General features: G+C 41.2%; 2 protein-coding genes across 3 annotated transcripts in view; both read right to left on the bottom strand.

Annotated features, from left to right (window-relative positions):
- Positions 1 to 592: 592 nt before the first annotated feature.
- FBXL22 (F-box and leucine rich repeat protein 22) lies at positions 593 to 6,202 on the bottom strand. Its single transcript, XM_010311109.2, has 2 exons — positions 5,516 to 6,202; positions 593 to 3,336 (listed from the first exon to the last, which is right to left on the bottom strand). Exons 1-2 carry the CDS (start codon positions 5,848 to 5,850, stop codon positions 2,991 to 2,993), a joined length of 681 nt encoding a protein of 226 aa, XP_010309411.1. The 5' UTR covers positions 5,851 to 6,202; the 3' UTR covers positions 593 to 2,990.
- Positions 6,203 to 8,698: 2,496 nt separating this feature from the next.
- The window catches only part of USP3 (ubiquitin specific peptidase 3), a 45,582-nt gene continuing 31,410 nt past the window's right edge, over positions 8,699 to 22,870 (bottom strand). For both annotated transcript variants that reach the window (XM_075764915.1, XM_075764916.1), the window contains exons 7-15: positions 21,983 to 22,096; positions 21,185 to 21,298; positions 16,862 to 17,008; positions 14,781 to 14,887; positions 14,535 to 14,615; positions 13,524 to 13,642; positions 13,237 to 13,350; positions 13,054 to 13,121; positions 8,699 to 11,675 (exon numbers count right to left, since the gene is read on the bottom strand). In XM_075764915.1, coding sequence (XP_075621030.1) covers positions 11,510 to 11,675; positions 13,054 to 13,121; positions 13,237 to 13,350; positions 13,524 to 13,642; positions 14,535 to 14,615; positions 14,781 to 14,887; positions 16,862 to 17,008; positions 21,185 to 21,298; positions 21,983 to 22,096 — 1,030 coding nt within the window. In that variant the 3' untranslated portion in view covers positions 8,699 to 11,509. The remainder of the gene's footprint in view (positions 11,676 to 13,053; positions 13,122 to 13,236; positions 13,351 to 13,523; positions 13,643 to 14,534; positions 14,616 to 14,780; positions 14,888 to 16,861; positions 17,009 to 21,184; positions 21,299 to 21,982; positions 22,097 to 22,870) is intronic.

Below are 22,870 nucleotides of genomic sequence, written 5' to 3' on the forward strand. Positions count from 1 at the left end.
TCGGGCGCGCTTCGCGCGCCTTTATAGGGAGAGAGTGGCTCGCGACACTTTTTTACTCGGGCGCGCTTCGCGCGCCTTTATAGGGAGAGAGTGGCTCGCGACACTTTTTTACTCGGGCGCGCTTCGCGCGCCTTTATAGGGAGAGAGTGGCTCGCGACACTTTTTTACTCGGGCGCGCTTCGCGCGCCTTTATAGGGAGAGAGTGGCTCGCGACACTTTTTTACTCGGGCGCGCTTCGCGCGCCTTTATAGGGAGAGAGTGGCTCGCGACACTTTTTAACGGGCGCGCTTCGCGCGCCTTTATAGGGAGAGAGTGGCTCGCGACACTTTTTTACTCGGGCGCGCTTCGCGCGCCTTTATAGGGAGAGAGTGGCTCGCGACACTTTTACTCGGGCGCGCTTCGCGCGCCTTTATAGGGAGAGAGTGGCTCGCGACACTTTTACTCGGGCGCGCTTCGCAGCAGAGAGGTGCCAGCGAGAGGCGGGGAAGTCCTGCGTTATTTCAGTAGTATTTTTTTGTGCATTCTTCCTGTTTCAGAGAGTTACTACAGTTAAGGTCTTCTCGAAATTTAAGGAAAACCATTATCTCTCATGTCTCATATTTGTGACAAGCTTTAATAATTCGTTACATTGCAGTGTAGGAAGTCACAGCTCCTGTTCCGTAGCGGAAGGAACACTTCAGTCGTCCAGTTACATGAAGGTTAAGAACGGAGACAAATACAAAGTCTGCAGAGCCACACTTGTATATACCGCTGGTAAAACGCGAGAATGGTATCTGATTATTTTAAACCGTGATAGTCTCGATGTACTTCCGTTCCAGCGATGCTAGTTCTAGTTCGTGCGGATTTAACTAGCACATTTCATCAGTGTTCTGTTACCAGTGCGGTGAGATTTGCTAGCCAACAACTGCACAGCCCTCGTGTAAACGAGAAACAGGCTTGCTGCTGTCGATGGACGTAGATTGCTGAGGTGATAAAGTCTTAAATAGCTGTTATCTAATGGCACAGAACCGATGACTCTGTGTATGGGACAGAACGGTATTGCCAAACCTAGTATTTCTAAGTCTGCTGTAAGGACACGCACACTTTTTTTTTTTTTACACTAGTATTGCTGCTCTGTGTAAGCTTTTAATTTTTAAAAAAATCTTAACTGCTTTAGACTTCAGTGTGATTTAGGCTCGAACTCTTCAGGATCCACCGAGTTTTTCAAACTGGTCTGTATGCAGCCTTGAGGTTGACATCTAAGCTAAACTCACATCTCGTCCCCTACGGGAAACTATGTTATCGATAGCCAGATTTAACCAGCTGTCATCCTTTGTACGTGTCAGGTTCTTTGGTATTGAATGGGAGACACTTTTAAGGTAAATACAAGTTCAGCTGCAGAGTCTGCAAGAATGGGCGGGATTATCTATTGCCATGTGACTCTCTAGGAGTCACAAGTCTGAATTCACATTGCAATAGCTGAACTACATGGAAAGTTATGACAAGCAGAGCTAGAAGACGTGCTCCCACCTAAAGCATGGGGTGCTTTTTACAAAAGTGTGCTGTAGTTCCGACAAAAGCCTGATCTGGACAATCACGATGGTTTTTCTGTATTGTTACGATTGAGGCAGACTCAACAAGTACAACTTTCGACAAGTAACTGCACTACGGTTGGCCCAGTAAGGTGGTGCTCAGAAATGTTTACCTTTCCTTAGGCAAAAAACCTAAGTGTATCGGGATGCGGTGTTACCGATCCCGATTACTCAATAGCACAGTGTGTTGTATCAAGGCAAATTTTATACAGCAGAATAAAACCGTGTCAACCTTTGCTGTCAAATTTTGTACACGATGCCATAGTGACCCTTCGTAATACACAGCGTTTCGCTTCCATGTGGCAGAGCGGTGCGCAGGACGGGGACAGCCTTACGGTGGGGGATGAAAACAGCTATTTGTTTTGTACCTTGTGGTGAGAAACAGGTGTTTTGAGAGAGAGAGAGACCTCTGTACTGTTCTGTGTTCATAATCTAGCATTTACACCTGCAGGTTCTAAGTTGCTGTCTCTTCCTGTAGGTTAGTTTTGTAAACTAGCATTTGCTCATAGCGCGTTTCCTTTCGTGTCGACTTTAAAAAACAACTTGGTGTATCTTGTCCCAGTAGACTGTGCAGAGGTCAAGCTGTGTTTTGCAAGCATTGCCCTGCATCCCTCGTTTGATAAATGAGCCTCGCAAATCACCTACAAATGTTACTCACTGAGGAAGTGATGCTTGTCCCATACTCTGCTTTTCGTACAAAACGGCCATGGTTATTGCCCTTAGCAGATGCAATGACTGCATGGACATCTCTCTTCACAGAAATTTGATAATCGCCATTTCCCTGACATTTGCATAAATCGTACGATGGCCCAGGCTCTGCCTGCTGTTGCTTTATGCCCTGTCCCATTACATCAGGCGCTTAGAAAGCGAGGGGGTCTGCTCTGAACCTTGTGACTCGGGGAGGGTCTTCCTTACTCTGCGTCTCCGTTCTCTCTGTGAATCATTCTAACTCAATTTTCCTTTCTATTTTTCTACCGTGTGGTAATTAATGGGGTGAACCTTGCCATCACACTTACTGAAAAAATGCTGTTGAAATTTTTGCATTCCATCAAATTTATTGAACTCCGTCACATTATTATTTTACCTTCGTAAAACATATCGCTGCTTCCAAGTGAGGTACGTTCTGCTCGTCTGCCACGAGAGGGTCTCAAAATTGCAGTTTGCCGCCTTGTTCAGGTCTACTAGCGTTTTGTGATGGCAACGCAGGCTTTTCCAGTTTCGAGGAACAAAAGAAAACGATCGGGTTTTTCCTTATGACTGTCCTTTACCCAGTGCGGTCTTCTTGACACATACGCGCCCTTTGTTTGGACTTCAACCAGAACGCGGGAAGCAGCCACGGTTCATAGCGATGCTACCCAAGAGGTGAGGGGAAGTAAAGTAAAATACCCACATTGACTGAGTTGATACAATTTGTCACACTTAAAGATGAACCGATTTGCTCGATGCTTTTTCAAGCATCAACTTCTTTTCTGGCTTACTGTCCGGAATCATGTTAGCACTTCTCTCCGCTCTCAGCATTACCGAAGGACGTTTTTCCCTGACTCTCTCTAGCCCGCTTTGTGTTATGTTCCGGCAGAAATCCACGTGGAGCGTTTGCAACGATCCCCCATAGAGGGTCACTGCTTCTAGTGTCTGGTCGGTGATCCGCACACAGTTTTCCAGTTTGAGTGTCTTGAGGTTTGGGCACTTCTTGAGAAGCAGCGAGATGCAATCATCTGTGACGTGGCCGCATCCAGAGAGGGTCAGAGATAGCAGGTTTGGACAGCTGAAAACATGATTGTTACAGGTGAGATGAGGGGAACAATAAAAAACAGAGCTGGAAAAAGCTACTGTTGTCAAGAATAAATATGAACGTCACAAAAATACCTTCTCTTCCATCAGGAGGGGTAAGAAAGCATGAGTAGGTGGAGACAGACATACGTCTTGCTGCTCAGCTTGACTCACTGCAAAACTTACCTTCTTTGCCTTTCCTATTGGTAGCAACATCCATAGCTCAAATGCCGTAGCGCAGGAGAACGTGTGGATGCCTATTTAAGCTGCAGCTGCGTGGTTTTTTTCTTAAGCAGTCTTTTAAGTTCTGTTGTTGTAGGGGAAAATCATTACAGTGATGCTAATATTGACTTTGTGAGGCCTCTGGAAGGAACCATTAGCCTGCCTCCACCCCGTAACAACCGCAAGGTGTCCGTAAGCGCTTCCATATAAACACTTGTGCTTACAGCCTGTCTCAGGGTTTTAGGCGTACGACAGCAGGGGAGGCAAACAGGGTGTTCTGCCATCACTGCTGCATGTTCTTTTGTCCTTCAAAACTGGTACATAGTATGTTCCCCTCTCTCTCTCTCCACCCCAGCCCCCTGCTGCTGCTTGACTTCACCTTTTGAGCAGAGATAATAAACTGAGATCATGTCAGCTGCATGATTTTTTTTTTTTAACTCTGTTCCTTTACACTTACAGTTAGAAAAAAACAAATGTTTTAAAGCAGGCATGGTCAAGAAAGGCTCTGACCTGCCCTCTCTTGTGGCTTTGTCCACAGAACAAAAGTACTCCAAACAGGGGGAGAGAAGCTGGATATTTGCTTCATTTGCATTTTTCTTTGCACTGAACGCTAGGAATTTTGTCTGGATGGAAATGCTGTCAATGGGTTGTTACAAAAAAAAGCAGGAACTTGTTTTAGGAAGGCTAAAATGAATGAGGTGGGAGGGGCCCGAGTGTCAACAGAAACTGTCATTTTCAAGGGTTCATGAAAACAAATCCACGTAAGGCTAAAAGGCATTTGCAGAATTTTTACGGAATTCGAAATTACTTACTCCCCAGGCTTTGCTTTGAATTTCTGTCTAGGAACCGGTTTCAGGTTACGGATTCTGCAGAGAAAGGTACTTAAACTATTTCTGCAGAGCTGTGGTCTTGCATTCTTTCCGAATCCGGATTTGTGATGGCAAAATAATGGAAATCATTAAGTGTGGCCTCACGGTACGCATTCCCGTGCCAATGAGAGAACGCTTCCTCCTACGCCCTCCTTTGTTGGCACAGATGTGCTTCCTAGTATTTTGCTAATTAATCCACATTTTTTATCGTTTGTTCTCAGTTACTTCTGAAATTTTGTACTTGCAACTTACTGTTTGGCTTTGAACCTACATTTCAGGCCTTGCTTGGGGATGATGCTGTTGCTGTTGCCAGCTTCTTTAAATTGTTACTTCCAAATAGACCTGTTTGCCTTTCGTTCTGTGGCACAATGCTCAGGGCTGGCTGGGGTGTCTCGTTTCAGGATAGGCGCTGATGTGCCCCTTTCAGCTCTAATCTAGGACTGCAGCTGCCCTCGGGGTTACTAAAACACTAGGGATGGGCTCTACCTCCTTTGCTCCTCCTAATGTAATTTAAATCTTTTTCTCTTAGAGTGGGTTTGCAACAGTAAAGCTGTTAGAAGAAACTGTGTGCACCTAGAGCTGCTTTTCCATAGCAGGATTTCTTTTCTTTTACTCTAGTTTATAAAAAAGCTTAGAGTTCAATTTCAGTATAAAAAGCAATACTTATTTCTCAGATTTAAACCAATTTGGTTTCTAGTAAGATGTTTGATGAACTTGGATTTGTTATGACATATATTCGGGATTTGAAATCACCTCTTTCCTCTAGGCACCCCCCCAGGACAATGCTCTGCACTGCCACAATGGTACGTTTCAGTCAAAGTTCAGCAGCAATTTAGTAAGCGGTATTGCGTTTTCCTGTATTAATTTTTTTTTTTTTTTGGAAAAAAAAGGGGGGGGAGGGAATAGGCTTAAGGAAAGTCAATATGAAGTATACATTATTGCCACTATAAAACCAACTTCACACCATATTACAACAGCAAAGTCAAAGCACTCACGTACTTGGTGCAAATAGCTCTGAATTCTTTCATTTTGAGGCTGTCAACCTTTACAGTAGATGTAGAGTTTCACACCCAAAGAACATACCTGTTGCAAACTTCTAGTAAAAAAACATTGACAGTGTTTTCATGCCTGTTACAGAAGTCTTTCTGGAAATTGTTTTTCATCCAGTCCTCAATGTTACACACCTTGACTCTCTCTGAATACCAGCAGATGGATAAGTATTTTAAAGCAGGTCCCAGGAGAAAATTGTCCTTCTTAAGTTCAGCTGGAGAATGAAAGTTCAACAAAGACCACAGTAAAGGATCCTGAAACACTTCTTGCAACTTGTGACATGTTTTTGCTAAACTTTTCCTACTAGTTTTGTCCAGAAAAGAAAACAGATGCAAAAGGCATTCCCGATTCAGCTGGGTTATATGCATAGCCCGTCAGAGCGTGGTAGAAAGAAGATAGGCTCCTGGCCTTGTTGAATAACGGCAGTGCTGGAGGGGGCTCAGAATCACCAGAAGGCTGTTGCACATATATGGTTGTGGAATGGTGTTTATTTTGGTCAAACAACTGGTGCAGAAGCTAAGAACCAGGAAAGGAAAAGAAACGTGCGTGCATGAAACTTGTTCTGTTTCTACAAGGGAATGGAATGGGCATGTAGCACTTGACTGTCATGAAATGCTTCCTTAAAAGGACTCTCTTTCCTTTTAGGCGCTCCTGAAGTTTACCAAAGTTAATGAAGTGGGGGGAGGGTGTGTGTGGGGGGTGGGTGTCTGGTAACTAGAGCTGCAAGGAGTAATTTTGCCTGGCATTGGGAGTGTACAATGATTTTAGCCTTGATTTGTTCACAGTGTTTTCTGAGGTTGCACTCTTGCTTCATTTTCAAGGACTGTTATACTGCATAATGAATTTTCATGAACAGCTTGTAAAATGAGTTTAAAAATTCTGTCTCTTCAATTTACAAGCCTCAGACTTACAGGCACTTTCCTGCACACCGTTACTTGAGGGAAGTAATGGTACGCATGAAGACATGCATGGGAACAGCAAGTCTGTCTTTAGCTGCTTGTAGGCTTGTGCTTTTCATAACTGTCTTCTATTAGCTGGAGTTTTACAAGAGTTTTCTTGTGTTATGTTTTTAGGTTTACTTCTGTCACCCTAGACTTGGCAGTTTTGGTGGGAAAAGGATACATAGAACTATTTTTAGGAACAGTGTTTGTTTTCCAGTAAACGCAGACACTGTAGCTGAAAGTTTCTCCTAGAAGAAAAATCAAGCTACAGCAAATGGCAGATTACAATTAAAAGCAACAATGAACAGCTTGTAACTTTCTTGTTTGTGAAATAAAACTGCTCAGGACTAAGGCACTTTATGCCTGTCTTCTGTCTGGTGTTAATACAGGAAAAGAATACATTCAGCTAATTACTAGATATTAACAGCAAAACAGCCCTGCAGGGATTCTTGCAGTGGCTTGCACGTTTTTAGTAGCTGGGAGATTTTATGTACCTATGCATTTTATTTGGATTTGTTTCAATGTATGACAGGGTTGAGTAGGACCAATGTTCCAGTTTGAAATTCAACTCTGAAAAACAAGATTTAAAATTTGTTTGCAGGCTGCTGCAATTATTTTAGCTTCTTATCTGTGCATGCTTACACACAGTTACTCAAAAAAATGGCAGTTGTGGATCTGTTTAATTGTGTAGAGTTAGTAATTTTCTATTATGTACCGTAAGTTGTGCTTAACACTTGCCAGTCTTTTTGGTTTCCTATCCTTTGTCATTTAATAATTTCCTTCAACTGAGAAGGAGACTCCTGCTCCTCACCCACACTCAGATACAGGCTATGGACAGTGGCGCGAGTACTTTGTGAAGCCATGAAAGGGACAAGAATGGTAGGTAATTTCACATACCAGGTAAGCCAGTCACAGCAGCTTAAATGCTGTGCTGGCAGTTCTTCGTTCTCACACTGGTATTTTTCAACTCCCCCTCTGTCCCTTCATCATTTTCAGAGCTTACCTTCATTTCTGAGCAGGTTTAAACAGTTGAGACTGCTCAGAGTTGTAATAACCACAGGAATGTTCTTTGTAACAAAAACCCAACGCACAAGCAAATTTGAATGACAACATTACTGTTGCTGGGGAGGACTCTAAGCACACGGAGGACCTGCACCACAATCTGACGTAAACATTAACAGCCGCTGGGTGACAAGACCCGTTAACATTGAGCAGCAGGTCCTCCTTGGGTTTACATGCTGAGTTTTGGTGGAGGTGTTAAATAGTGGGAATGCTTCGGTATGCTTTTTTTTGTTTCTCCCAGAACAAGTTAAAACACTGTGCCATCCGCGTTCAAAGAATTGACACTGATGATACACAGCAAGCCTGCAGAAGGACAAGAGGAGTTTCATTTTCTAAGGAAAGGAGATGCTTTAATGGCACGTTTTCCATAAACACACTGTGTGAATGAGATATAATTCACATTCAACCTGGAAATGCTCCAGAAACACACAAGATGAGCACAGTCAGTAATCCTCACTGAAAATTACACACTAGATTTTAATGGTAAACAATTACAACTATGGCACTACAGTACTTGAGGATATCCTAAAGCACACTGGAATAAATTTTCAAGGTGCTGATTACCTCATGAGTTAAGACACAGACACATCAGTAATGAAACATTGTTGAGGAAACTTCAGAACACCACGTGTTACGCTTTCCATCGATTTAGCAAAATCCTTACAAATGGCCCCTCACTTTTGATACAAGCCCACGGTCCCCGCCTGTCCGAATGTTTTAAACTCTCCCCTCATGCTGACATCTGTTACCACCTGGAAAGCACCTTCTGACTCTACAATGAGAAAGAAGGAGCTCTGTCTGTAAGTGCCTTAGAATTTTGCATAATGCTGCCCTTAATAACACACTACACAACATGCTAAAGCAGAAGTATTCTGAGAGCCGGACGTTTTGGAGTTTTGTTTTACGTCAATCTTGTCTCCAGTTGTATACGTGGCTAAACAATTACTAACAAAAGGACAACCTTTGATCGGAGAAATTTTGGTGAAAAATATGCAAGTATTTGACCTGTAGAGAGCAGTCACAAGCAAGAAAAAAAATTCTTGCCAGTTAGTGTGTACTATCATCATCAGTAAGTAGAAAAGAAACATTTGGCTTACATGACATGAGATATCCCCCCCCCGCCCCCCCAAGCTAGTAGATAAATATAGGATATACTAGTAAGGTTAAAAATGTAACACTAGGCCAGGTGCAGGATATGTTACTGGTTCAGTGCTTAGTTACTTTTTTTTTTTTTTTTTGACACCACACTGAATAGAATACAGTGGATAAGCAAAGTTCTCCACCAGGAAGAGAAATACTTGTGTTGCCACAACAAACTGTTCATCCTGTCCACCTGCGTTTGCCGTGGCAGAAAGTTAAATTAGGAAAGGATTTACAATGTACTTGTTCCAGCAGTGCATATGGCTGAGACCTTATTGCCACCTGCTGCAAGAGCAAGACTGACCTGATTGCATTATGTTCCCATGGCTGTATCTCAAATGGACCATGCTGGACACCATTGCCCAAGACCTTATGTTACAGAGCAAATGTTACTGAAAGGAAATACTGAAGTGAGGACATCACTCTGACCCAAAAAATTAACTGCAGAAGTAGAAGCTGCTTAAAATAAGTGAATGTTGCTGAAGATTACAAATTTAAGATTTTAAAAATACAGAAAGGCACATTTACATCACTAGTTTGTGAAAACACTGCATACGCCTGACGACTGTTAAGTTAAATTGCTTCTGGGCCATAGCTAGTTGTGTATTTTAAGCTTCATATTCTCAAAACTAAAATTCTAAAGCCATCCACCTCAAGTAGCATGCAGACAAAAACGCAGCTATAGATGCAATCTCCTTAACGCCCCAACTCTGAGCAGTAAGGCTGCCACTCAGGGTAATAACGTGGTCAGATCCTTCACTTGCCCCGCACACCAATGAAGGCTGTCAAATACCTTTTTCCGCCTGTACAAATGGTAACAGCTACCTATTCTGATGAGGAGAAAGGCTCTGGCTGCAAGAAATAGAGAAACGGTAGGTGACAAACTATCTGCAATTTAAAGCGAGGAATAGTTCTATTTATTGTTCAGTAAAAGTAGACATTGTTATATATGTCACTTAATGTATCAAATAATAATCACAATAGGTTTTAACTAGTGTACAGCTTACATGTTCATACACCATTAGCAATGCTGAATACTTTCTGCAGTTTTCTTTTACGCCATTTTCTCTCCTTCCTGGTTTAAGATGCTGTGAAAAAAACTCTGCAGAATGACATTTTTAAAACTATCTGACTGTGACTTCTCTTTATGCTTGTCAGCGTACAGCCAGCAGGTAACCCACAGCAAGGAAATTGATGCCTGCTCCATGTCCACCAGGTTGAGCTATAGTACAATCTGTAGGGAAATTTTTACTGTGTCTACGATGTCTTTCAGAAGCATTAACTAAAAAGGGTAATCACGCTTTACTTGACTGCTGTTATCACAACCAAGAGGTGCCGTTTGATTGTGTGACTCTATGTTAAGGAAATACTACTCTTACTACCATGCTTTTGGGATTTCAGGAGTGTCCGTCCGGTTCCATACTGGGCACGCAGGGGCTACCTATAAAGGATGGGCTGGGGGAAGAGAACTGAAACGTAGCATTTGTCAAACTTCGTATTTCTTTGGGGACTCCTGGCTTTTGCAATATTGGTTTTCCTGTCCACTTTTTAAAAAGCTTATTAGCTGACTTCCACTCTCCAGATCGGCAGGAGAGCTAAAATTATTTTTCTTTTTTTTTTAATGGAAGTCTTTCTCCATTACATAGGGAAGTTTTAGAAATGGTATCAAGCCTCCAGTGTTTGCCCAGAGACTGTAAATACAGATCCCATGCTGGGCCAATGTGTAAATACCACAGCTGCCCAGCCTGCTCTGGTCCACAGGTGGTCTTGGCTGATCCTCCCCCATCAGCTGTCAGGAAGGGTATGCTGTGAAACTGAGCATCTTCCCGTTAGCTTGCATTTGAACTGGTAAAACAATCCTCATGCAAAGCATCTGGAACACCATCCGCTTCCTTTCGCTTCAGTTTGAAGTGAACTGCAGGCATTCAGTGGACAGGAGCTACACTGACATCTAAGACAAACCCCAACTTTGGGGCTGTACTCCCAATTCCCACCAGGAAGGAGGGTTGGGGTCCCACTGCCAGGAAGAGTCCAAGTTTTCAAGCAAGTAAGTGTTTATCATCAAATTTCAGGATGACAGTCTAAAACAAGTGATGTAAGGCAATTCAGGTTCAGTTAAACCATCAATCTCAACACAATTCAGACATGTATATATTTTAAGATTTTTTTTTTAAATTTGAAGGGCGGGAAGGCAGAGCATATATGAGGAATACTTGAATTAAACTGCAGTTTAGATACAATTGAACCAACTGTTTATTTACAATGATTCCTGAAAGAAGTCAGCAGCCTGAATACACACCGATATAGCAGCAATTACCTGGTCTATTTAATGATGCCACATCTCCTATCTTCTGCAGACAAAGAATGATTGTTCAGAGGTCACTCTTTAGTTTCTTGCTCTAGGGAAAATAGTACGTGCAAACAACTCCTTGATTTAAAGAGATTGAATCATATCTACGTAACAGGTGTGAGAACAGCATCAACTTGTATTGCTCTTCATAATCAGAAGCACATTTATCTTGCTTGTAAGGAGGACAGAAAGCTTCTCTGATGTAAATGTGCCTTTAGAAAGTGAGAACTGAAAACATTAATATAAAAAAGTCAAATAACTAAGTATTTCATGAAACTATATATATAAAAATTGAGTTATCACAACTAAAGCAGCAAATCAAAATCTGCTGAGGTTTTCTGGTATAACTAAAAAAAAAGTTAGTTTGTGTCCAAGTTCAGTAAGTCAAATGCTACCATTGACACAACAAAACTAAAACCCACAAGAGGAAATTGAAAAGTGCACAATGAAATTAATAGTCTTGGATCAAGTATTTATGGAGAAATGGAAATGTTTTGTCCGGTGGACTTGATAAGTGAGAATTAAAAGGAGGTATTAAAGTTTATCCGATCCAGATTTGGCTTGCCGTTCCACGTAGAAGAGGATGTAGGCCTTGGCCTTTACCACAGTCTCCTCATCCGTCAAAGTTACAGTACTGTCGTTGAAATGGAACCAACGGCCTTCGTGAGCTGCGTATGCGGTGTAATGTCCAGAGCCAACGCTGTCAGCAGGGAGGAGGCGGGGAAAGAAAGGACAATCAGAAGGAGACAGACCACCTCACTCTCTGATGCATCTTCTATTGGGGCTAAGAGACTTCCAGGAACCAGAGGAAGAAAGGAACTGAGCCCTTCACAACAGCTGGTAAGGTGCTTCCCTTCTTAATCTGTGGGGCTCAAAGTCCTCCAAATCCAAGCTTCACATTACGTAAAATAATCACTTACTGGGGATGAGTTGAAAGATTTTTTTAATATGAACTTATTAGCAGCCCATAGTTTTTGTGCAACACTGAACTTCCATGTTTGCCTACATAAAAATCAAGTCCATCATCTGTTGTTAGTCAAGCATTAGCTATAAAAATTTCTCTATGCCCCATTTTCAGAAACCTTCCCAATTTACATCTAGAGACGCTCACATAGTCTAAATATGACCAATCAGAAGCGCTCACAGCAAAAAAGTAGTCCCACAATACCAAGAAGACAATTTTTCAAGTTCATCTTAAACAGATCGACATCTTGGAGCTCTGGTTCTGGAATCTAAGATACCAGAACTACAAAGCCATCAATTTTCATTACCCTGCCATCCCAAGCTAAGGCCTGCTTTTGCTTGCTTACGTGTTCTAACACATGCTCGGCCTTTCCAACCATCTCATTCCATTCTAATCGTGACCAGGTTTCCTTTGCTGTCTATGTAGTTTTCCTACAATTTTGAGGCACTGTGGTGCTACAAAGGCTGCCTTTAGTAGCCAAATCTTTCTTTGAAAAAGTCTAGACTATTCCTACTATAGAGAAAGCAGAAAGAGGGGCTCTCTGCATACAACTTCTGTTTCGTATCTTTGAATTAACTTCAGGTATTGGCAAGGTTTTGATTAACAGGGTTTAGTTTCTTTAAGAAAGCTCCTTTCACAGCTCACACCCATAGAGCGATTGCCTAACCTACACGAACACCATTCTCTCAGTTGTTCCAAACACGTGCGCACACTCTTTCAGCATAAATGCCTTATGTGCCTGTCAAAGCGAATAAAAGAGAAAAAACGTTTCTGCTTTGTATTAAGAATTTCAAAATGAGGCATTACTTTGGAAGGCCCCTTGATTCACTCTGCTGGTTTAGGGCTTTCCATTCCTAGATGAACTAGACTCTTCATTGTCTCACACTTCTGGTCATTACCCCCAAAAACTGCCAGTGGGCACTCACAGAAATAACTGCATAGATTTGTCTGAAGTTAATTCAGCTTAGTTCCATGTAAATTTATAAACTGCTGATGATTTCCACCAGTAAAAATACAGACACTCGCTAGGGACAGAAAAACCTTCCTTAATTCCTCACGTACTTCAGTGAGGAGAAGGTCTCTGCCAAGAAGCAGGCTTACTCCATGTACTCACCCTGAACCATGATGCACAACAACAGCCGCAAGATCATAGAGGCAGCTTTCTGGGCCACTGTTCTCAGGCTGTAGTTAAAAAGACAGAAAACCCTTCAGATCTCAAGAGCACCTACTATAAATAGTCATAAAGACATACGTCACGGAACAAATTTCTGCCAAAAGTATCGGTGAGTCTTCATACCTCTAACAAGTAGCATTTCATGTCTAGGCCTCGTAAGGGAAACTCAACATATGTATCGACCTTGTTTCTCAGATACGCTGTCCAGTGAAATCGTTTCAAGTGTAAGCATAGCACCTACAGGATTAAATAAAATTTTTTTAAAAAAGGATGCATTAGAGGAAGAAGTTGAACTTGGTGTGAGCCATCTGCAATAGCCTATGGGAGGGTTAGATGTTGGTCTACTAATGGTGGAGTCATCATTTCCTTCGACATACTGTCATGCTGTTACTTTTTGTGATTACACGAACCTTTGGTAGTTTCTGAATCCAGAATTTTTTGGTGGACTTCTGTTTCTTTTTGCATTTGTGACACATATACAGCTCTGTCTCATCAAGTTCTTCCAGGTCTGTAAAACTGCGAAGACAATCTAAAAAAACAACAACGTACAAAAAAAAAAAAAACACCCACACAAAGAAACCTGATTCAAGATGACATCAAGTGATGCTTGTAAAATGAAATACAACAAATACAGCGCTATAAAGAAGGTGTGCATATCTGTTGCGGTCATTCTATTATAGACATTTGTGCAGCAAAAAGCTGTGTAATAATGTGTTTTAATACAGTAACATGTTGTAACATGCAGCATTCCCTGCTCCTTAAAACATACCTATAAGCATTTCAAGAGAACAAAAGGCATTTGTGAGACCTCCAGCTAATATTCAACTTTTAAAGGCAATTGGGTTTTAGGTACAAAATGACCAGCGCAAATAATGGGGGTTTGATTAATATTTCATAATCTGCAGCAAGTATATTCACAAATCGGTACAAATTAACATCCTTTAAAACAAGGTCACTAACAGTGCTACTGCCCAACTTTGCAGGATTGTACTTTGTTTAAAAACTGGAACACTCAAGAGCCATCCTTGCTACATGCAAAGGGACATATTTCTAAGCACAGCGCCTCAGCAAATGCCAAGAAGCAACAATGCAGGTGAGCGCCAATTGAAAAGACTGGAATACATCAGAAATACTCTGACCACAAACAAAAACCTCCGCTGGAATGCTCCTTGATATTTAGCTGACCTGCAGCACTTCCTGGCCCCAGTTTGTCATACTAGTATATCAATACACAGTAACTGGGGTAAAACCTGCAGGGAAAATTATTTTGGCACCTTCTTCTACCACAGAATCTCATAAAATAAAATGGCATCTGGCACTAAGTCACACCCTAGATGAAAGCCTGGCTCCTCTGAAATAGACACTCTGAAGAGTATATACTTTTAGTCCTGGTAATTATTTCATTATCCAAGCTCTCTTACCTCGTAGTGTGCACATTGGTCCATTTTCTTGATTTTTAGTACGTTTATTTCTGAACTGACTTGGAATATCTAGCGAAAGGTCTAGAAAACCAAAGATTAAAACAAAAATTTAGGGCTGACTAGAACAATGCCTAATCTTTTCAAGCTAAAACTCTGGTTCGGTCATATGACACCCACATCTATCAAGCTTCAGATTTTTTTGCTGCCTTAAGTCACCCGCTATTTTGAAAGCAAGAGGTACCTTACCTAGGAATGGGTCAAACTTTCTTGATTCAGTCCCACATATTAGGCAGTTAACTTCATTTTGAAGAATGCCTCCAAAAATCGCTGTGACAACAGTAGACGCTCCATTTCTAGACAAACCACATCACAGAGGTAAAGTCAGTCAGAATGTCTGAGCGACATTTTCAGTACCTGATACATGCTTCCTGCTTACAACCTGCCCCTACTAGGCAAGGGCGGTTTTGTCCATGTGTAACAAACAGTGACCGAGTTCATCCGCCAGGCATTTCATTCACCCCAGATTTGTACAGTGCGAGTATTTAGCTGCTATAATGCTTTTGCTTTACTTTGTACCTGAAGAAAGTGTGAGCTCTAAGCAGATGCTCAAAATTTCACTGTTGAATGTACTCTGGTTGATTGCATTTCTATAGTGAAGAGCTGATGCTCACAGGGGTTCAGCATTTTAACCCTCTAATTAGGGCTGTTTCTGAAACAAAAATTCTTCCCTCTTAGGTAGGTGGAGTGTATTTCTGTTTTCATTCTATACCCTTTGTTACAAGTAATTTTGACTTCTTAAAGCATATTTCTGCACTTCACTTCCAAAGACACCTTAAGCTGCATTAGGTTATGATAAATGATATGCTGCATCATCATCATCATTCTTTCTCTATGCTTTCATACTTTCTTAATCTTTTTAGCAGATTATGTCATGGACTTACTTCTCATAGTCCAATTAAAAAAAAAACAACCCACACCATCTTTAAGTTTTATTATTATACCACTTCTAAACTTGCTAGTTTGTGCTTGCAGATCTGATGCCGCAAGGCTGCAGAAACCTGTGTTCCTTATCTACAGTCCACCTACATCTTTAAGGGTAATTTGAGCACTTCTTATTGAGTGGAAGGAAATGGCTTCCCAAATGAAGTAGCGCTCCAGAAGAAAGCGTTCACAGCACATTTATTACTTTACTGTAGGCATTTAAGTGTGTGTGACCTTAATTTGGCCTTGACAGAAGGCAGCTTACTCTACCTCTCTATGCAGTTGAACAGCCATTCTCAACACAAATTTACAGTAGATATGTGAACGAAGTTTACATTCTCCTTGTGTTTTGACATTCAAAATGCTGACAAAACAAAATTGGTTGTGTTTTCAAATACACTTCAATTCTAAGAGCATTTCAGGATTCTTTTGTGGGAAGCAAAGCAACAAAAATGTGGTAAAGAGCGCAGTCTTAACTCTAGTCTTTTCCTAGTAAAGTGTCTATAAAATCCTGCATCTCTCAGACCTGATTACTATGTCCTAGCCCATATAGGAAGGGAAAAATCATTCAACTCTTACATAGGGAATACAAGGACTTAGGGACCAAATGTGCAGGCTGAGCTGACTTAACATTCCTTCCTGAAGCAAATAAAAATGTTTTCTCTCTGTGACAGTTTCAAGCTGAGAGAAACTACACCTAGGACAGAATTCAGAAACAACAGTATTTTGAGAAGCAGAGGAAGAGAAGTGAAACACATGGATTACCTCTGTTTCAAGACACACAGTAACATAAAAATCAAAATTACCAGGAGAAAAAAAAAACAAAACCCAACAGCTTTAATTGTGTCAAGTGATATGCAAATGTAACAAGATCATCTGCAGGAAAACTGCCTTCAAACTGTAACTGCATTGCTCACTCATTAATCCAAAAGGTCTGCTGACAATTTAAACCTATAAGTACTTGGCCATCTTTTTTGCTCCTGTATCGTTCAGGCTGTCTGTCACCTAAGACAATGACATTGCCTGAACAAATAATTCTGTATGGGTATAGAATAGAAAATACCAAGTTCTTTCTTTTTATTTCTGAAAGACTAACAATTTACCATTTGTTTACAAACTTACCCTGTATGCTCGCACACACCAGTGAAAAAAGCCAATCCTCTTGACAGGAAGCACATCCTATAGGATGCTAATCCTTTATAATCTGCAGCTTTGTAATTCATAACATTACAGCGGCACTAAAGAGAACTTCACCAAGGAACCATGAATCTGAAATTTCAGTTCCACCACACACAGACCCATCCAAAGGCATTATGGTTTTGAAGAAATTAAAAAACACTTCTTACATGCAACACTTGTTGCTTGCAGACAGACTAGAATTTTCTTGCAAAATTACTGAACGCGAAACACCATTGAAGCCGCCCTGGAGTTCCAGGTGTAGATGGTCCAAAAGGTAACGCATGAACTCATGGGCATCCTGTTGCTGGTATCCCCTTAAGAGAAAAGAAAACAACAGCAACAAAATCACCAAACATACAGGTTGCTTTACTGCTGACACACACAGAGCACCAGGGTCACCTCAAAGAACCTTTGCTTGTTTAAGAATACTGAACAGACTTTCGAGACATCCACATTTTGTACCAAAAGAATTTTCCAAGTAGCCTTTGGAAATGTACAGCTATATCTAGACAAACTAAACGGTCTTGGTCCTTCGCAGCACTCCTTTCTCTCTCTGCGCGTCTCTTTTTGAGGATGGAAAAACATTTAAGGATATACATTTTAGACAGGAAGAGACCTTTTAGAAAACAACAGACAGCAGCAAGAGCTGTAACACTTGCTCATGTATTCAGTTAACGTTAATTGGCCTCACCAAACTTGGTCTGTGCTAGTAACATCCTAGGACTCATATACATGTTGATTAAAAATACGCAATGGTAGCAGTGATTTCCCCTCACTCACACAAGGCATCTCTCCTTTTTCATTGTTATTGACTATATTGGATTACCAATTCCCTGCAGGCAACACTCTGTTCATCCCTACTTTGAAACTACTATAAATTATGGTCAACATATTGACATCTCAAACAAGGTAAGATTCAGAAGACAGACACCACAAAAATGTATTGTTCAAGGGAGAATTCAGAGTCAGTCCTTCTGAGTGTTTTCATTCAACCACTGAATTTAATCTTTGGGTTTGTTTTCCACGCGTATCTTTCATCAACAATACGAACTCTGAAATAATTATGGTGAAAGATTTCCTTTCCTCTTCTAAGGCAAGATCTATAGCCATGCTCAGAATCGCACACCTCCGCTGCATAACCCAGACACCATTTGTTGGGAGAGGGAGGTAATAGTGGAGGTATCCAGAGCATCTCCTGAGCATTTGGATTTGGTAGGATAGGGTTCCAGTCTCAGATGTGTCACGCCATCAGCAGCAATGCTGCTCAAAGTCACCATTATTATTTCACCACTAGCAAACCTGAGCAAAGGGAACAGAGAAGCCATCGGGGTAAAATATGCCTTTAAACTTATTTAAGCTAGATCATGCATCAAATTTAACAAACAACTGCTATCCATTTGCCCTAAGATGTATACTGAGATGAAGTCAGAAAGCATATAGTGAAACAGTGAAAGCTTTGTGCAATGCTGACATAATTATGTGCAAGTCTTTCTAGGCCTAGTTACAAAAATCCCTACATAGCAGACTTGGCTTTCCATCTGTCTCTTGTCCATTCTTTTAAGCTGCTCTTATCACGCCTCCCCTGCCCCTTTTCCTCCTCACTATTCCACGTAAGTATCGGCAGTAACTGTCACACAGGAATGTCTGCAAAAGAACAACAGAGATGCTTTTTATGCTACTGCTCAGGGGAGGGAAAATGTCTGTAAGACTCATGGCACAGTACCTAGAGAGAAATGAGAACAGACTCACTGCAAGGGAAGTATGCAATGTGACGCTGATGTACTCAGTGAAGAATAAAGGTATGTCCTACAAAAGCACTGCTATGAGGTATCAAAATAAAAATGAAATAGAACCTTTTCATCTTGTAGAATTACAGGAACGTTTTCTTCCAAACTAGCAGCTTTAAAAAAAAAAAAAAAAAAAAATCCCTGAGTTTGTATGTAGATCTTACAGCACCCTGAAAAACATCAGCAGCACTATCTATCTTTTACAATAGAAAAACTACCACATAGAAACACTGCCGTGCTTCAACAGGCCGGCCTCCTGTACAGCCGGAACTAGGACTTATTCTCTCAAAGTTGCAACATAATTATACATTACTGTGAAACAAGGCAGTAAAACAGAATCCCGCCTCAAAGCTGCACGTTAACAGTGCACGCTGTAGGATAATTTTGAAGTTGCCAACATGGGATTTGCTTAGTTTACTGAATACAGATATCTTCCATTTAATAAACATGCAGGCAATCATAATAAATAGCTGAAGATTAGATTTATGGAAGGTCTTTGCTTCAGACACCTTTTCAACGTTAAATTCCTCATAAAAGAGCTCTGAAGCATATGACACTTGCTCTGCAACAAATTTGATGCACTAACTTTTGGAATCATTCCACATTGTTGGTTGTGCTTCTGGTGCATGTGTTTATACTTGCATACAAATGTGTTCCTTATAGATCAAAGATTCTTTGGAGTTGCTAAAAAGTGTAAGTTTAGAAACAGATCTTCAAAAGAAAACAATATGGACAATGCACTGTTTAAAATAAACTATGATCTAAAAGCCCACCAGCAAAAAAGCATAGTTTCTCTGATAGACATCTTGTGTAATAAAACTAATCTCTCCATCCACCTGAAGCAATTCAATTCAAGCTCACCTCTGACACTGCTTTTCCTGTCGCCAACAAGATAGGATATAAACAAGACCAGCTACTAGGAAAACAGAGCATACCATTTATAGAGCAGTGAATCAGCAAAACAGACATCTTTCAACTCAGCACGAGGCTATAGAACTATCTCTGCATGCAGGAGAATGACAGCAGCATTCCAACTTTTTCCAGCAGTCAAGGAGCAGGACTTCCACAGCAGCATTAGAGCTTGGAGGCACTCCAGCTGTGCTTATAGTAACTATAGCTGATACTTTCTGTATGTAATATGGGACAGAGGTCCATGGAGTGCACCAGCAGCAGGTTTTTTTCTATAATCTTCTCTAAGAACAGCAGCACTGGCAGTCCTTCGAGGCCAGCAGGACATGCCTTTAACAACTGAAATCTCTTGGAGCTAAAACAATTAAACCAGGTTTTGCATCACGTTTCCTCCCCTACTCCATCACTTCAGGCTTCATAAGCACAAGATGAAGTGGCTTGTTTGCTGTTAACATGCTACTGGCTCCAGCTTTCTTTGACATGTATGTCCATCCACCTTCTCCTCCCAATCTCACAAGCAGCGCACAAGGTAGAACTACAATTGCAGCATCATTAGCTTTTACAAGGTACAATTAGGCACTGAAGAAATTCAAATGTTCTTCCTGGATCACGTAGGAGCAGGGATCTACTGAGCAGATGGCTCTATTCTCCATGTGATTTAATGAGTTCTCTTATCAATTAATCATGGATGTGTTCCCAGCTAAGTGCAAATAAGAGGAGGACAGGGATAACCCCAACAAACAGCACTTTTTCCTTTTGCAAGCTGTGATAGAACCCACAGTGCTGAAAATTTGCTTGAGAAACTGTAATGAACTGGTTTCTCACTTAGTCAAACAAGAATTATAGTGAAGACTGTAATAGGGAAGCGGGTCAAGGACACGATGGATGATGTTCATTTGCCTACAACGTTCTGGTCGCTGCTTGCAACTACTGGTATTAAACTTCCTTGATTCTCATAAGCCAAGTGAAACAGATTTGGTGGTGTGAAGAATAGAATAAATAGATCTGTGTTATTTGAGTTACTCGTTGAGCAGATGTGTTCACAGCATCTTTTCAGCACTGCTGGAGATGTAACAGATAACAGAACATCTTTACTACCTGAGAACATGGAGCAACTTACCTTCATCACAATATATCCTAACAGGTTTCAGTGCTCCTCTGAAAGAGGTTCAGGAGCCAGGACAGGGAGACCTTGGAGAGGAATGATACTTCGATTTATTTGGGTAACCTTCTTTTTCCCTTTTTATTGTCTTTTTTGTCAGTAGGGGCAGGAAATGCCTAGTATGCACAAGATCTTTTTCTTATAGCCCATACTTCATGTCCAGCTGGTGACCACAGTATTTTGAGAGAATCAAGGAAGTTTCAGCCAGTACGTTTTTGCATTTAGGCCTGCAGGTGCTGTACCTTTCTTAATCTGACTACATCGCTTTCTTATTGTGGCCAAGCTTGGGTTCTGTCAACACCATGGACTTCGCACTTGCCTACCAGCCATTATTTTTGACTCTTCTGCCCTTTGGAGCACTGGCTCAAAGGTACAACTACTACAATTTTAGTATTTCAGATGTTTGTCCTCTCCGACACTGCTACACGTAGCATGTGGTAGACGGGCAGGGGGGAAAAAAGCACTACCAATGAACACAAAATTGTTGATCAAAGTGAAGATCCTTTTCAAAGCATATTTGTGGGCATATGGGAAAGCTGCATAGAGTGCATCCTGCGGATTCAGCAAATTTTAGAGTCATCAGCAATACAAGGCCGCAATCAAGAATATTGTTCTTACTCTACAAAACTTACCTAAAATTTGGCATGATTTTCCAAACAACGTAAAATAAAGACTCTGGACTAAATGCAGTTTGGCTTCCTTGCCATAAAGCACAGAGTGTCTTTCTGAATTCTTCCACCAATGAACTGGAACGAAAATAAAAGCTGGTGATTAATATGGGTCTGTGTTATAACCCTTACAGGTTTACTAGCTCAATGGTACAAATACCAGACATTACTTTGGTCAAGATTAGAATGATTGAGTAAAAATATCCTTTCCAGTTCCTCAAAGATTTTATGTGCAAAATCCTACTCATAATGGTGGAGAGACACAGTTAGGAAAATTACATTTCAGATGTTGAGGACGCACCTGGAAAACTACCCAGCTTTTGCCCCTTTACTGTAGACTCTGCTAACACAATCCCTGTAATGCTTGCTCAAACTAGCTACAGATGGTGAATCACTTACTCTGATTATTTTTTTTTATGTTCACTTACAGACACATCCCCATGACCATATTTTAGCTGACATTAACTTTATGTCTGGAGTACATATAACTAGCACTTCTTAACCTTACTTTAAATGCAGCTACACCCCAGTGCTTTCTGATGTATCTGACTGCTTCCCCCTGCAGCACCAGACCTCTATAAGCAAACTGCAAGTGATAAAAGTTTCTTTTTTTTTGTATAGCCAACTATTTTTCTATGACACTGTCTTCTCGTGAATCATTTTTCTATGATTCCACAACACTGAAAGCATACAGCGGCTCTACTACCCAAGCATTTGCCATTTTCTGTAAAATTCAGTGCTAACAAGGAACATGCAGCTTACACATTGTTATCCCCCTGGCTCCTGGTATGGTAAGTTCGCCTGCCTGCCGTCTTCCCATTCCTCAGCTCCACAGCAGGCAACTCTTTGAAGTAACAGCAAAACTGTTGAATGTTACTACGGAAAAAGAAACAAAGAGAATACTATGTATTCTGGAGCCTGCTCTTTGAAAAGCATAAATGCAACTTCATGCAGTGATGGAGGATGGCAAATCACCAACAGTTGAAGATACAAGACAATACTCTAGCAAATACTCATCTACTGTAAAGGACTGAGCAAATCTATAAATATCATTATCATCCCAACTACGTGAAATAATTACATTTTGGTTCTCCTTTGACTAAGAGATACCGTGACAGATGGAGGTATCAGAAGGCATCCCCTAACAAACTAGACTGTGTCTGCTGAGGAGGTTAACTCCATGCCTACCACCACGTATCAATCCTAACCTCTGCTACCACAGTCCCAGTGCAACATAAGGACCACATGCCTCTACTCCAGGCAGTGAACCCTGCATGATGGAAAAGAAAATGGAGACCCATTAGTCCTGCTATAGCCCCAATCGGTAGTCTCCCAGTGAAGTAGGCAGATTCAGAAATGCAAAAGGACAATTACAGACCAGTGGTGGTCTTGGCAGCAATGAAATGAGGTCTAACATCACAGCATTGCAGATACTGTTCTCCTACCAGCTTCCGTGAGACCCCATCCCTCAAAGTGCGGTCTCTGCTTTCACAGTGACCATAAGCATTAACATGTTTCAACATCCTTGGCAATCAAAGGGCAGTCTCCTTTTCCATTGAGGATACAGCTCTGGAATGCTGCATCGCAGCAAGCCTCTCACATGGCGAAACACAACTTTATGGTACCTGCACACCCCGGTACACTTTCATA

Source organism: Balearica regulorum, chromosome 12 (genome assembly GCF_011004875.1).
Source record: "Balearica regulorum gibbericeps isolate bBalReg1 chromosome 12, bBalReg1.pri, whole genome shotgun sequence".
Lineage (NCBI taxonomy): Eukaryota > Metazoa > Chordata > Aves > Gruiformes > Gruidae > Balearica > Balearica regulorum.